This window comes from Somniosus microcephalus, chromosome 10, assembly GCF_052327205.1.
Source record: "Somniosus microcephalus isolate GS21.2 chromosome 10, FLI_Smic_1.0, whole genome shotgun sequence".
In the NCBI taxonomy this organism is placed as follows: Eukaryota; Metazoa; Chordata; class Chondrichthyes; order Squaliformes; family Somniosidae; genus Somniosus; species Somniosus microcephalus.
In genome coordinates, this window is record NC_140996.1 from 120,807,551 (window position 1) to 120,822,352 (window position 14,802).

The 14,802-nt window shown below is 45.9% G+C and overlaps 1 protein-coding gene across 1 annotated transcript in view; it reads left to right on the forward strand.

Annotated features, from left to right (window-relative positions):
• Positions 1–14,802, forward strand: part of mre11a (MRE11 homolog A, double strand break repair nuclease) — a 94,931-nt gene that overhangs the window by 27,707 nt on the left and 52,422 nt on the right. The window contains exon 9 of the mRNA XM_085998770.1: positions 10,847–11,018. Within this exon, the coding sequence (XP_085854896.1) occupies positions 10,847–11,018 (172 nt within the window). The remainder of the gene's footprint in view (positions 1–10,846; positions 11,019–14,802) is intronic.

Here is a 14,802-nt window from a genome sequence, read left to right on the forward strand (position 1 = left end):
CCATATCCCTTGATCCCTTTAGCCTTAAGAAATATATCCAACTCCTTCTTGAATATATTTAATGAACTGGCCTCCACCGCCCTCTGTGGCAGAGAATTCCACAGGTTCACCACTCTCTGGGTGAAGAAATTCCTCCTCATCTCAGTCCTAAATGGCTTACCCCTTATCCTTAGACTATGACCCCTGGTTCTGGACTCCCCGGCCATCGGAAACATCCTTCCTGCATCTAGTCTGTCCAGGCCTGACAGAATTTTATAGGTTTCGATGAGATCCCCTCTCAATCTTCTAAACTCCAGTGAGTATAAGCCCAGTCGACACAATCTCTCCTCGTACGTCATTCCTGCCATCCCAGGTATCAGCCTGGTGAATCTTCGCTGCAATCCTTCCATGGCAAGAACGATGAAGGAATGGTGATACATGTCCAAGTAAGGATGGTATGTGACATAAGAACATAAACAGGAGAAGGCCATTTGGCCCTTCGAGCCTGCTCCACCATTTAATAAGATCATGGCTGATCCAATCTTGGCTTTAACACCACTTTCCCGCTCTCCCCATACCTCTTGACTCCCTTGTAGTTCAATTGTCTGTCAATCTCCGACTTGAATATATTCAGTGACTCCGCCTCCACAGCTCTCTGGGGTAGAGAATTCCAAAGATTCACGACCCTCTGAGAGAAGAAATTCCTCCTCATCTCCATCTTAAATGGGTGACCCCATATTCTGAAACTATGCCCCCTAGTTCTAGATACCCCCACGAGGGGAAACATCCTCTCAGCATCCACCCTGTCGATCCTCCTCAGAATCTTATATGTTTCAATAAGATCACCTCTCATTCTTCTAAACTCCAGTGAGTATAGGCTCAACCTTTCATCATACATCAACCCCTTCATCCAGGAATCAACCTACTGAACCTTCTCTGTACTGCCTCCAATGCAAGTATATCCTTCCTTAAATAAGGTGACCAAAACTGTCGCAGTACTCCAGGTGCGGTCTCGCCAGCGCCCTGTAAAGTTGCATCAAAACTTTCCTAATGTTGTACTCCATACCCCTTGCAATAAAGGTCAACATTCCATTAGCCTTCCTAATTACTTGCTGTACCTGCATGCTAACTTTGTGTTTCTTGTACTAGGACCCCCAGATCCCTTTGTACCGCAGCATTTTGTAGTCTCACTCCATTTAAATAATAATTTGCTTTTTCATTCTTCCTTCCAAAGTGGATAACCTCATATTTTCCCACATTATACTCCATCTGCTAAATTTTTGCCCACTCACTTAACCTATCTATATCCCTTTGCAGACTGTGTGCTCCTCACAACTTGCTAACCCACCTATCTTTGTATCATCAGCAAATTTGGCTACAGTACACTCGGTCCCTTCGTCCAAGTCATTAATGTAGATTGTAAATAGTTGAGGCTCCAGCACTGATCCCTGTGGCACCCCACTAGTTACTGATTGCCAACCAGAAAATGACCCATTTATCCCGACTCTCTGTTTTCAGTTAGTTAGCCAACCCTCTATCCATGCCAATATATTACTGCCAACCCCGTGAGCTCTTATCTTGTGCAGTAACCTTTCATGTGGCACCTTATCAAATGTCTTCTGGAAATCCAAATAAACTACATCTACTTGTTCCCCTTTATCCACCCTGTTTGTTACATCCTCAAAGAACTCTAGCAAATTTGTCACACATGATTTCCCTTTCATAAAACCATGTTGACTCTGCTTGATTGTCTTATGATTTTCTAAATGTCCTGCTATTACCTCCTCAATAATGGATTCCAGCATTTACCCAATGACAGATGTTAGGCTAACTGGCCTATAGTTTCCTGCTTTCTGTCTCCCTCCTTTCTTGAATATGGTCGTCACATTTGCGGTTTTCCAATCCACTGGGACCGCTCCAGAATCCAAGGAATTTTGGTAGATTACAACCAACGCATCCACTTTCTCTGCAGCCACTTCTTTTAAGACCCTAGGATGCAGGCCATCAGGTCCAGGGGACTTGACGGCCTTAGCCCCATTAGTTTGTCTAGTACTTTTTCTCTAGTGATAGTCATTGATTTAAGTTCCTCCCTCCCTATAGCCCCTTGATTATCAATTATTATTGGGAAGTTTTTAGTGTCTTCTACCGTGAAGACGGATCCAAAATAATTGTTTAGCGTCTCTGCCAATTCTCTATTTCCCATTATTAATTCCCCAGTCTCATCCTTTAAGGGACCAACGTTTACTTTAGCTACTCTCTTCCTTTTTATATACCTGTAGAAGCTCTTACTGTCTGTTTTTATATTATTTGCTAGTTTACTCTCATACTCTATCTTCTCCCTCTTTTATAATTTTTTTAATCATCCATTGCTGGTTTCTAAAAATTTCCCAATCCTCTGGCCTACCACTAATCTTTGCAACATTGTATGCCTTTTCTTTCAATTTGATACCATCTGTAGGGGGTTTTGGTTTGGGGTTTGTGTCTGGCCAGTCAGGCGTATCTGAGCTGCTCCAGCTCCGTGCGGTTCAAATCGCTTCCCCTCTGGTTCTGACCACCGGACTTATTACGAGCAGCGATATAAACAAAACGAGACCAGTGGTTTGGTGCAAAGAAAACCAATGTTTATTAAAAATAGGGAAAAATAAACACTATACAGAGAAAATCACTCTGTAACACAATTACACTTAGCGGGGGAGGAGAAACGGACACATCGAGGGAAAATGACTAAAATGACAGTTTTAGCAATCCCCTTAACTCCCACCCTTTACACCTATCTAAGTTGTCTTGCGATGGGCCAGAAAGTTTATGCTCACCAGTCTCGGATGTTAGAACGCCTGCTCCGTGCCCCGTTGCCTGCCGATGTCTTTAGGGTTTTCACCGCCCAGAGCAGCGATACCCCAGTGATTTAAAATGTAACTGCGGGTATCCTGCTTCTCTTGGTCGGGCTCTTCGTCGTCGATCTTCTTGATGGTAAGGCAGGGCACCGGAGTCCAGGCGAGAGAGAGAGAGAGATGGCTTCCCGAGGGACTACTTATACCCCTTTCTGGGAGCCCTTATCACTCGCCAGATCAGCTTGTTTCTTTGTCTGACCTGGACGTGTTGAAGCCTATACAAAGGAAACCGTTCTGGGCCCATTGACCTGGATGGCCGGTTAATCGGTTTTTAAACGTCCCATAAGTGTTTTCCTTTGTGTAACTGGTCTTGTGATGGGGCCGTTCCAGTTTTAATGCCCCGTTGATCATTTCCAAACAGTGTTGAAGTCAGCTAACGAAGGTCTGAATGCAGCTATTACCCGTTGATTATCTGTGCAAATGGCCTTGATGGGTTTTAATCAGAAGCCCGAATGCCACTGTTTGCTTCTCATACATAAATGCAGAAGGCCTGTCTGCCTTCTAATTTCTGGAACATTCCTTCTTTGTCAGTCCAAACCTGAACTTTGCAGGCCTTGGCCATGAGGTTGACCGTAGCCATCTTGTTGGGCCCTGGAGCCCTGGATTTTAAACACAGTCCAGCCAGGGTTTCTCCAATAAGCCAGAAGTAAATCTTCAGGGGAGACATGAAATTTGCGAATCCTTTCACATCCTTAACTTCCTTAGTTAGCCATGGATGGCGCATCCTTCTCATAGAGCCTTTCTTTCTCACTGGAATATACCTTTGCTGAGATTTATGAAATATCTCCTTAAATGTCTGCCACTGCTGATCTACTGTCTTACCCTTTAATCTATTTTCCCAGTCCATTTTAGCCAACTCTGTCTTCATACCCTTGTAATTGCCTTTATTTACGTTTAGGACACTAGTTTCAGACCCAAGTTTCTCACCCTCAAACTGAATTTGAAATTCTACCATGCTATGATCACTCTTTCCTAGGGGATCCTTTACTGTAAGATCATTAATTAATCCTGTCTCATTACACATTACCAGATCGAAAATAGCCTGCTCCCTGGTTTGTTCCTCAATGTATTGCTCTAAGAAACCATCCCGAATACACTCTATGAACTCGTCCTCAAGGCTACCCTTGCCAATTTGATTTGTCCAATCTATATGATGATTAAAATCGCCCATGATTATTGCAGTACCTTTCTTACAAGCCCCCATTATTTCTTGATTTATACTCTGTCCTACAGTATAGCTACTGTTAGGGGGTCTATATACTACTCGCACCAGTGACTTCTTACCCTTACTATTTCTTATCTCTCCCCAAACTGATTCTACATCTTTGAGCTTCTGAGCCAATATCATTCCTCACCACTGCAGTGATCTCATCCTTTATTAACAGAGCTACCCCACCTCCTTTTCCTTTCTGCCTATCCTTCTGAAATGTCAAATACCCCTCAATATTCAGTTCCCAGCCTTTGTCACCTTGCACCACGTCTCTGTAATGGCTATCAGATCATACCCATTTATTTCTATTTGTGCCGTCAACTCATCTATCTTGTTACGAATGCTGCGTGCATTCAGATAAAGAGCCTTTAATTTTACCTTATCATTTTTCCTTACTCTGACTCTATTTTCTGGTGCACTCTTCTGCTTGTATACTCTGCCCCTTCCTGATACATTCTGGTTATCGTTGCCCTGCACTGTTGCCAATCCTTTCTCTTTGCCTTCCTAAATACCCCTTTACCTGAACCCCTATCATCTATTTTCAGCTTAGCTTTTCTCCCTTCTGATTCTACCCTCAGGTTCCCATCCCCCTGCCAAGCTAGTTTAAACTCTCCCCAACAGCACTAGCAACTCCCCCCCCCCCCCCCCCCCCCCCCCCGCGAGGATATTGGGACTTTGGATCTTGGAGATGATAATGTTCCTATGACCTGATTAATTCCTGTCCTAATAACTTGTACTTTAAATTGAGATTTTAATCTTTTAGCTTAGTCTAAGGTAAAAGTTTGTTGATACTTTGCCATGTACCAAAACAGACAAATTACTTAGCCAAATTTTAAAAATATAGTGGACCACTTAAAATACAAAGTGGTCTTCTCAACTTAAATTATTAAAAAAAAACTTTTTGTGAGATATGGCAGATACACATTGACCCATTGACTAGGCTGTTTAATCAGTGGGTGGATGAAACAAAATAACACTCGAGCAACAAAGTCACAGTCTAGCATACTACTTACGTGACACATTGCCTTAGTATCACTGAGAAAAAGAATCACCCATGGTTTCCATTCCATGTCACTTTTTCATTGACCCGGTTATATTGTTGGGTCTGTCCGTTGGTTGTAATATTTATCTTGGATACTGCAAAGTTTTCTACCTTGAACACTTGATTGTTATCCAAAACTAAAAAGGATGCTGAATTTGCACTCCTAGCACAGAGTTTCATGCACCAGGAGTATATATCAGTAATTTGGATGCAGAGGTCAGCATGCCAATCCTGTCAGACGCATTGGGCTCGATTTTACCAGGCCCGAGGAGGCGGGTTTGGACACGTGTGAGTTGTCAAAATCGCAAAAAATGGCGGCCGGGCCCGATCCCGTCTCCGAGCAATTTTCCCACATTTGTGTTTTCAGACACCGTTTACATCCTGCTCCAGGAGGCGGGATAGGCCCTTAAGGCCCTTAACAACCACTTAATTGCCTCTATAATCCCATTTTGAGAGGCCTTTCTGATTTTTAGACATTTCCCCCATCCTACACGCCTCCTCTGGACCACACCAGGTAATCCTGGCGGTCTCACAAGTGGATTGCTTACTAACAGCTGCAGCTCCATCATTAAAAAGGAGTTTTCACCAATGATCATTTGCAGGTGGCAGAACTTTGTTGTCTCAGGTCTGGGGGAGCTTTTAGCAGGCATACTTATTGTTGTGGAAGTTTGGAGCTTGACACCATCTCCAGTGTGACCTGCTGGGAAACCCCTCTCCCCACCTTGACTGAGCGCTTCCTCAACTGAGGCATATACCAGAAACATGGCGAACATTTATTTCCTTTCCTCCTGGACATCAGATTCGGACGAAGACCAGCTGCGGCAGCAGCAGACCCATGAGCAACAGCAGCAGCAACAACAACAGGAGCGCCAAGCTGCTGCTCACCCACCTGAAGCTGCACAGGCCAGAAGGTGCCAGCGCGCGACCACATTGCTGGCCGGGTTGCAAGGGACGCACTCATGTTGGCCAGATTTGCTTAGCCTGCACAATCAAACACTTTGCCTCGCACCTTCTTACCAGACCATCGACAATGGACAAGAACCTGCGGATTCCTATTACTCTGACCAGCATACTGACAATTGCAAGTCGCCCTAAGCACTCAATGTGGAAGTCCCATTTGCAAAATGACACAGGCCACAACTTCAGTTTGCCATCAAATCTGTTTGATACCATGACAAGGATGGCTGGTCAAAAAACAATACATCACAACACCCAAGTGACTACTTGTGCTTTTCTTCCTCTTACGCGTGCTCCTGCATGGTGCTTCACCTGTGGCTTCAGCAGATGTGGTGTCCCCTTGCTCACTTTCTTGCTGCTCCTGTCTCGACACCTTTGGCGGGCATCCTCTGGGGTTGCAAACCTGTGAGGGCTCGGCAACAGTCTGCTGCTCTTGCGACTGTGCAGGGGCTGAGACGGCCATCTCAGTTGGGTGAGGACTGGTGGGGCTCTGACCGAGGAGAGGAGCTCCCACTTCCATGTTGTCTACTGCCAACATCCCTCTCATGGCTCAGCCCCACTTCAGAGCTAGCAAGTGGCTTGACAGCACCTTGCTGCACTGCAGGGGGACTATGAGGACCCATTTCTGCACTGGAAGTCCGACTCCAAAGGACTTCCATGAAGGTCTGGTTTCTATGCTCAATAGCTGACCATCACTCCTCAAGAGATGTCAGTCTATTCTGAACAATGACCATGTTTTCAAGACACTGGCGACTAAGCTCCTCCATGGCCGCAGCCATCCTCTCCTCTACTGTAGCCAGCCTTAGCACGGAGGTAGCCATCTTTCCACGGAAGTTGCCATCCTTTCCGCGGTGATGCGTTCATGCGCCAATGCCTCCACAAAGGCTCCGCTCATGTTCGCGATGGACTCCTCCATTCGCTCCACACTCGCAGCGACCCTGGAGACAAAACCTGCCAGAGACTCCTGCACTTGTTCCTGAAGTTCCAGTACCGCTCTCCTGGATGGACCTGGAGGCACAGGGCTGACATGCAGCTGAGCCGAGCTGGCAGAGTCCGACGAGGACTCTCCACTGCTGTCCCTGTCTCCACCATCTGCTGATGCTCATTTGTGAGCTGTGATCCACCAGGTGATAACACTACTCTATCTCGCGATGGTCCCACCGATGTGTGAGTGTCTGTGCTGGTGCTGGGTGCGCTGAATTCTGCTGATGCTGCGCCCTCAGAGGTCGCAGCTTCCTCTGAGGAGTCTGGAGGCTCAGGCTGTTCCTCCAGGATAGTGGGGACTGGGGCTTTCGATGGTCCTGTGGGGGAGTAAAGGAAAGAGTTAGAGATGTGAGGTAAAGGTTACATGCACATTGTATAGTGCAGATCATATGTCAATCTGTTAGAGCATCAGAATCATTATCAGTCACTCATGCAATGTCAATGAGAGAGATGCCAAACTATTCTGTCACCAGCTTGCTGTGATGCGCCCGTCTGTTCGTCCCCCACTTGGGAATCGTCCTCAATCCTGGCGATTTCCAGGGCCGCCTCCTCCCCGGCGGTGAGCTGGGCTACTGAGGGTGGCCCTCCTCCTGTCATGGCTCTTTCCCTCTTATTGTGGGCTCTCTTTTCCTGCAATGAGGGACACAAGTGGAGTTTGAGTGAGAATGAAGGAGTGAGTGTAGAGAATCCATAGCATAGATGCTTAGAAGGAGACAAAGGGCCCTCCCTGTGTGTTGTAAGTTGTTGTCGTTGCATCACAGTGATAGGGAGTGTGACGGCTGCATGGTCGAATAGTTAAGTGAATGTGACCATAGAGAGAGAGAGGGAATGGGTAAGGGTGAAGGGATGTAAGTGTCAAGTGGGATGTGGAGGAAGAGGTTGGCAAAGCAGAGTGCTGGTGAGGAGAGGCGATGGGGATCAGATTGAGGGCGATGGAAAAGTTATACTCACTTTTCCTGTGCGGAGAAGGTCATGAAACCTCTTCCTGCATTGCATAAGAAATATTAGCAGGAATAGGCCACCTGGCCCCTCGAGCCTGCTCCACCATTCAATAAGATCATGGCTGATCTTGGGCTCAAAGCCACTTCCCCGCCCGCTCCCCATAATCCTTCACTCCCTTATCTTGCAAAAATTTGTCTATCTCCACCTTAAATGTATTTAATGACCCAGCCTGCACATCTTTTTGGGGCAGAGAATTTCACAGATTTATGACCCTCTGAGAGAAGAAATTCCTCCCCATCTCAGTTCTAAAAGGGCGACCCTTTATTCTAAAATTGTGCCCCACATTCTAGATTTCCCCACGAGGAGAAACATCCTCTCTGCATCTACCTTGTCGTGCCTCCTCAGTATCTTATATGTTTCAATAAGATCACCTCTCATTCTTCTAAATTCCAATGAGTATAGGCCCAGCCTGCTCAACCTTTCCTCATAAGTCAACCCCCTCATCTCTGGAATTAATCTAGTGAATCGTCTTTGAACTACCTCCAATGCAAATATATCCTTCCTTAAATAAGGAGACCAAAACGGTATGCAGTACTCAAGGTGTGGTCTCACCAATACCCTGTACAGTTGTAGCAGGACTTCCCTGCTTTTATACTCCAACCCCATTGAAATAAAGGCCAACATTCCATTTGCCTTTTTGATTACTTGCTGTGCCTGCATGCTAACTTTTTGTGTTTCATGCACAACTACCCCAAGGTCCCTCTGAACTGTAGCATTTTGTAATCTCTCTCTATTTAAATAATTTACTTTTTTATTTTTCCTGCCAAAGTGTATAACCTCGCACTTTCCCACATTATACTCCATCTGCCAAATGTTTGCCCACTCACTTAGCCTGTTTATATCCCTTTGCAGGTTCTTTGAGTCCTCTGCACAACTTGCTTTCCCACCCATCTTTGTATCATCAGCAAACTTGGCTACAATACACTCGGTCCCTTCATCCAAGTCATTAATGTAGATTGTAAATAGTTGAGGCCCCAGCACCGATCCCTGTGGCACCCCACTAGTTACCATTTGCCAACCGGAAAATGACCCATTTATCCCGACACTCTGCTTTCTGTTAGTTAGCCAATTCTCTATCCATGCTAATATATTACCCCCAATTCCGTGAGCTCTTATCTTATGCAGTAACCCTTTATTTGGCACCTTATCGAATGCCTTCTGGAAATCCAAATACACCACATCCACTGGTTCACCTTTGTCCACCCTACTCGTTACCTCCTCAAAGAAGTCCAGCAAGTTTGTTAAACATGATTTCCCTTTCATAAAACCATGCTGACTCTGCTTGACTGTATTATGATTCTCCAAATGCCCTGCTACTGCTTCCTTAATGAAGGACTCCAGCACTTCCCAACGACAGATGTTAGGCTAACTGGTCTATAGTTTCCTGCTTTCTGTCTCCCTCCTTTCTTAAATAGGGGTGTTACATTTGCAGTTTTCCAATCTGTTGGGACCTCTCCAGAGTCCAGGGAATTTTGGTATATTGCAACCAATGCATCCACTATCTCTGCAGCCACTTCTTTTAAGACCCTGGGATGCAGGTCATCAGGGGACTTGTCATCTTTTAGTCCCATTATTTTACCAAGTACTATTTCCTTAGTGATAGTGAGGGTCTTTAGTTCCCCACTCCCTGTGGCCCCTTGATTATCCATTATTGGGATGTTGTTGGAGTCTTCTACAGTGAAGACAGATGCAAAATATTTGTTCAGAGTCTCTGCCATTTCCCCATTCCCCATTATTAATTCCCCAGTCTCATCCTCTAAGGGACCAACGTTTACTTTTGCTACCCTCTTCCATTTTATATACCTGTAGAAGCTCTTACTATCTGTTTTAATGTTTTTTGCCAGTTTACTCTCATAATTCATCTCTCTTTTTAGTCATCCTTTGCTGGTTTTTAAAAATTTCCCAATCCTCTGGTCTCCCACCAATCTTGGCAACATTGTATGCCTTCGTTTTCAATGTGATTTCATCCTTTACTTCCTTAGTTAGCCACGGATGGAGCTCCCTTCTCTTAAAAATCTTTCTTTCTCACTGGAATATATTTTTGTTGAGAGTTATGAAATATCTCCTTAAATGTCTGCCACTGCATTTCAACTGTCTTACCCTTTAATTATTTTTTCCAGTCCACTTTAGCCAGGTTCTGCGGCTCATCGAGTTAGAGCTGGGCCACTTGCAGCCACACAGCTTTAGTCTGCTGGGGTGGCTTTTTTCTCCCTGAGGAAGGGAAGAGCACCTCCTTATTGGATCTTGCTCCCTCCACCAGAGCTTGGAGGGAGAGCGCATCGAAGCGTGGAGCACACTTTGGCCTACTGGTGGACATGGTCGATCAATGAAATGCTTACTACAATGGCCATATAGTTTGCAGTCTCCAGAAGAAGCAAGGCTGCTTGCAGGCCTTAAAGCTAGCAGCATTGATGACGTCATCAGAGGCGACTTTCTAGATGAAAAGACTCATTAGGCCAGGGGTTCCCACACACAGGAAATCAAGTGCCCAATTAGGGGAAAATCGCACTTTTTCCCCACTTCACTTTGGAGTCGGGGTCCTGACACGAAAACCACCTGACACGCCCCAGCCCGCCCACACTGGCAAAATCGAGCCCATTGACTTTTGTGCTTAATTACTGATATGCTCTCCAGCAGCATGGATTTGTAAAATTTACTGTAATATCTATACCAAACTTAATCAAAGTCCATGGAATAACCAATGGATATCAGTAAAGTCATTAATATTTACAAACTGTTTACTATTGCTATTTATGAAGTTTTATTGCTCTTGATTTATAGACATATTGGGCTGCTGCGAATCAAAGGAAAGAAAATGAACATGCAGAAGATTCCTTTGAAAACAATTCGTCAATTCTTTATTGAGGACATTGTTCTTGCAGATCACACTGACATATTTAACCCAGATCACCCCAAAGTCACACAGAAAATAGAGGCTTTCTGTATAGAGAAGGTAAGTTAATAGAATATACAGTAAGTCACTTCCTGATCTCAGCCAAACTACAGAGGATGATGCTGAGTGTTAAATCTCAAAAGTTTAATAACCTTGCTTGTATAAAAATTAAGAGTACACAGGAGACAGAGTTCAGTTAACAGCCAACCTTTCCAGAGAATCGTCCCAACTAAATACACTCTATTTCCCATAGTGCATTGCACATCACAACTACGGTAAGCTATATGGGACAATTCAAATACAACATTCAAAATACACAACATCTCCCCTCTTACATTAGATGTCCCAATAAAACCACGAAGTTTTTAAAACACAATAACCTGGAAGTGAGGGTAGACTTCCTCCAACCATGGCTATACCCATGAGGATTATTCTGCCCCAGATAAAGGGTAAGCCTCTGAACTATAAGTTCAAACATATAGGGGCCCGCCGCTCTCTGGTAGGATACCGGCGGTCAACCTGGCTCTCCAGTTCATTGTCTCTCACAGGTGACGTCAACACAGGTGTAGGCGGCTGAGGTGCCTGTATACAGGTCTCCCTTGCTGATGAGCTAGGGGCTGAAGCGGCTGCTTCCTCAGAAGGTGAGCCTCTTGGTGTAGAAGGCGGATGACCCACAGCGTCACCCAATGGCAGATAAACTGCTGTTGGTGGTTCAGTGGGTGTTGCTGCACTTCGTAGAAGCTGATCGGTGTGTCTCTTCCAGACAATGTCCTCGGGTGTCTGTACAGTGTAGGATACTGGACCAGTCTGTGCAATGACAGTAGCAGGAACCCACTTAGGTCCACCACTGTAGTTCCGTGCCAACACATGTTCACCTGGACTGAAGACTCTGTCTTTGGAGCGTTGTTCACGTCGCTTGATCTGCTTGTCCTGCTGATACTGTACCACGTCTTTCACCTTTGGTGATTTCAGCAGGTCGAAGTTGTTTCATAGCTCTCTTTTGAGCAGTAGAGTGGCAGGTGATGCTTTTGTGGCCGCATGTGGTGTATTCCTGTAACTCAACAGGAAACTATTCAGGCGCTGATGAAGCGTTCCCTGGCCTTGCGATGCCTTTAGAGAGTGTTTCATGGTCTGAACAAACCTCTCAGCTAGACCATTGGTCGCAGGGTGGTATGGTGCAGCCCTGATATGTTGTACACCATTCACCTGCAGGAATGTAGCCATTTCTTGTGACACCCACTGTGGACTGTTGTCTGAGACAAGTTGCATCGGAGATCCAAATCGGCTGAACACCTCACCTAACTTCTCGATGGTCTTCTCAGTGGTGGTGGACCTCATTATAACAACCTCTGGCCATTTACTGTGCGCGTCAACAGCCACCAGGAACATTCTCTCCTCGAATGGACCTGCAAAGTCTACATGAATGCGGTGCCATGCTTCCTCCGGAAAGCCCCAGGGGTGAAGAGGTGCAAGCTGTGGCACATTACGAACTCTCTGACATGAGGAACAGGTTTTAGCTTTGTCCTCAATCTGTCCATCCATACCCGGCCACCAGAAGTAGCTCCTCGCTATTTCTTTCGTACGAACCATTCCGCAGTGTCCGGAGTGTAGTTGCTGTAACACTGGTTTCTGTAGCGATGGTGGAATAACCTCTCTCCTCCCCCACAGCAAACATCCAGACTGCACCGACAGTTCATTTCTCCTTAAGAGATATGGTTTTAGGTTTGGGTCATCGCTGTCAAGCTTGCCCCTGACTATAATGTCCAGCACTGCAGACGACACTGGGTCGTTTCTGGTGTTTCGTCAGACCTGTGTCGAAGTAACAGGCGTGTCCTCCACCTGCCTAAAATAGCAGATGTCCATGCTACGCATCATAGGCTTGGTGACAGGCAGCGGTAAGCTGGAAAGACCGTCGGCATTGCCGTGCAGGTCAGACTTGCGATATCTAATGTCAAATGTGTGTGCAGACAACAGCAGCGCCCACCTTTGCATTCTGCTCGCAGCAAGTGACGGAATCCCTGTATGTGGCCCGAAGATGGTCGTGAGAGGGCGGTGATCTGTTAGTAGGGTGAACTGTCTCCCGTACAAATATTGGTGAAACTTGCGAACGCCAAAAACGATGCTCAGTGCTTCTCGTTCTATTTGGGCGTAGTTAGTTTCAGCTCGGTTCAAAGTCCTAGATACAAATGCTATCGGCTTCTCTTCTCCGTTTGGCATGATATGAGAAACGACCGCTCCCACACCATATGACGATGCATCGCAAGCTAACTGTATTGGTAATGAAGGGTTAAAATGCGTCAAAGCCTCTGACTTCAGGAGCGTGTCCTTTGCTGTCATGAACGCCTCCTGGCACTTGTTAGTCCATTCCCACTTCTTGTCTTTACATAGCAACCAATGCAGCGGCCTCAGCATCGAGGCTAGGTTCGGTATGAACCTTCCATAGTAGTTCAGTAACCCTAGAAAAGAACGCAACTGGCTGATATTTTCAGGTGCTGGAGCATCCACGATTGCCTTGGTCTTGGATGGTGCCTTGTGAAGGCCTGTGGCATCGATCACATGACCGAGGTACTCAACTGATGCCTGAAAAAAATCGCATTTATCCCTGCGAACTCTGAGTCCGTAATCCCTCAGTCTCTGTAGCGTTGCGTCCAAGTTACGCAGATGGTCTTGGTCGTCATACCCAGTAACTAAGATATCATCTAAGTAGCACTGGACTCCAGGCAATCCACTAAGGATCTGGTCCATAGCACGTTGGAAAAGCGCTGGAGCTGATGTAATTCTGAAAGGAAGTCGACGATACCTAAATAGGCCCTTGTGCGTCACAATAGTCAGCATTTCTCGTGACTGTTCATCCACATGCATTTGCAGATAGGCTTGACAGAGGTCGATTGTGCTAAACATCTGGCCCCCAGCAAGTCCCGCAAACAAATCATCAATATGGGGGAGCGGATATTGCTCCACTGACAATACAGGGTTAACAGTTACTTTAAGATCTCCACATATCCTAACTCCACCCCCTTTCTTGAGCACTGGTACGATGGGCGTTGCCCATTCACTCACGCTGACTGGTTCTAATACTCCGCTTTCAACTAGAGCTTCTAGGTCGTGCCTTCATGAACTTGGGTTTGCTATCCTGCTTAATACGAAGCTTCACAGTAATATCTTTCATGCTACCCAGTTCTCCATTAAAGACTTCTGCATGTTTCTTTAAGATGGCGGGTAAGCCTGGATCATTATGTGACATCATGTAGACTGATGACCAGTCTAGTTTTATTCTCTCCATCCACGAACGTCCCAGCAGGGAGGGGTTGTCTCCTTTAACTACGTAGAGTGGTAACTTCCTAGTTTGTCCATTCAACTGAACTGTGACCTCAGTGATACCTCTCACGGTTACTCTTTCACCGGTATATGTCTTTAACGCTATGTTAGCTGGCTGAAGTGGAAGGTGCTTTAATGTCTTTTTGTAGACTTTCTCTGACATAAGAGATACTGCTGCCCCGGTATCGATCTGCATTTGCACAGGCTGCCCCTCTAGCAAGGGTGAAACCCAGTAGCCATGCGAATCCCCAGCTACAGTCAGCACGTTCAGTGATAGTTCCTCCTCTGAAGTGTCATTTGCCTCTGTTTTGTCCTGTTCTACAGAGCGGACATGCTTCTTTATCTTTTGTCTGAATGTTTTTTTTCTTCCTTCCGTCTTTGACGTTTTCTCTGTGTCCTTTTTATTTCTGCATGCGCGCTGAATATGTCCCTTTTTACCACAGCTGTGGCAATCCATGTCCACACACCAGCATGCAGACGCAAGATGCCCTGTTTTGCCACAACGGAAGTATGGCCCTTGGCTCTC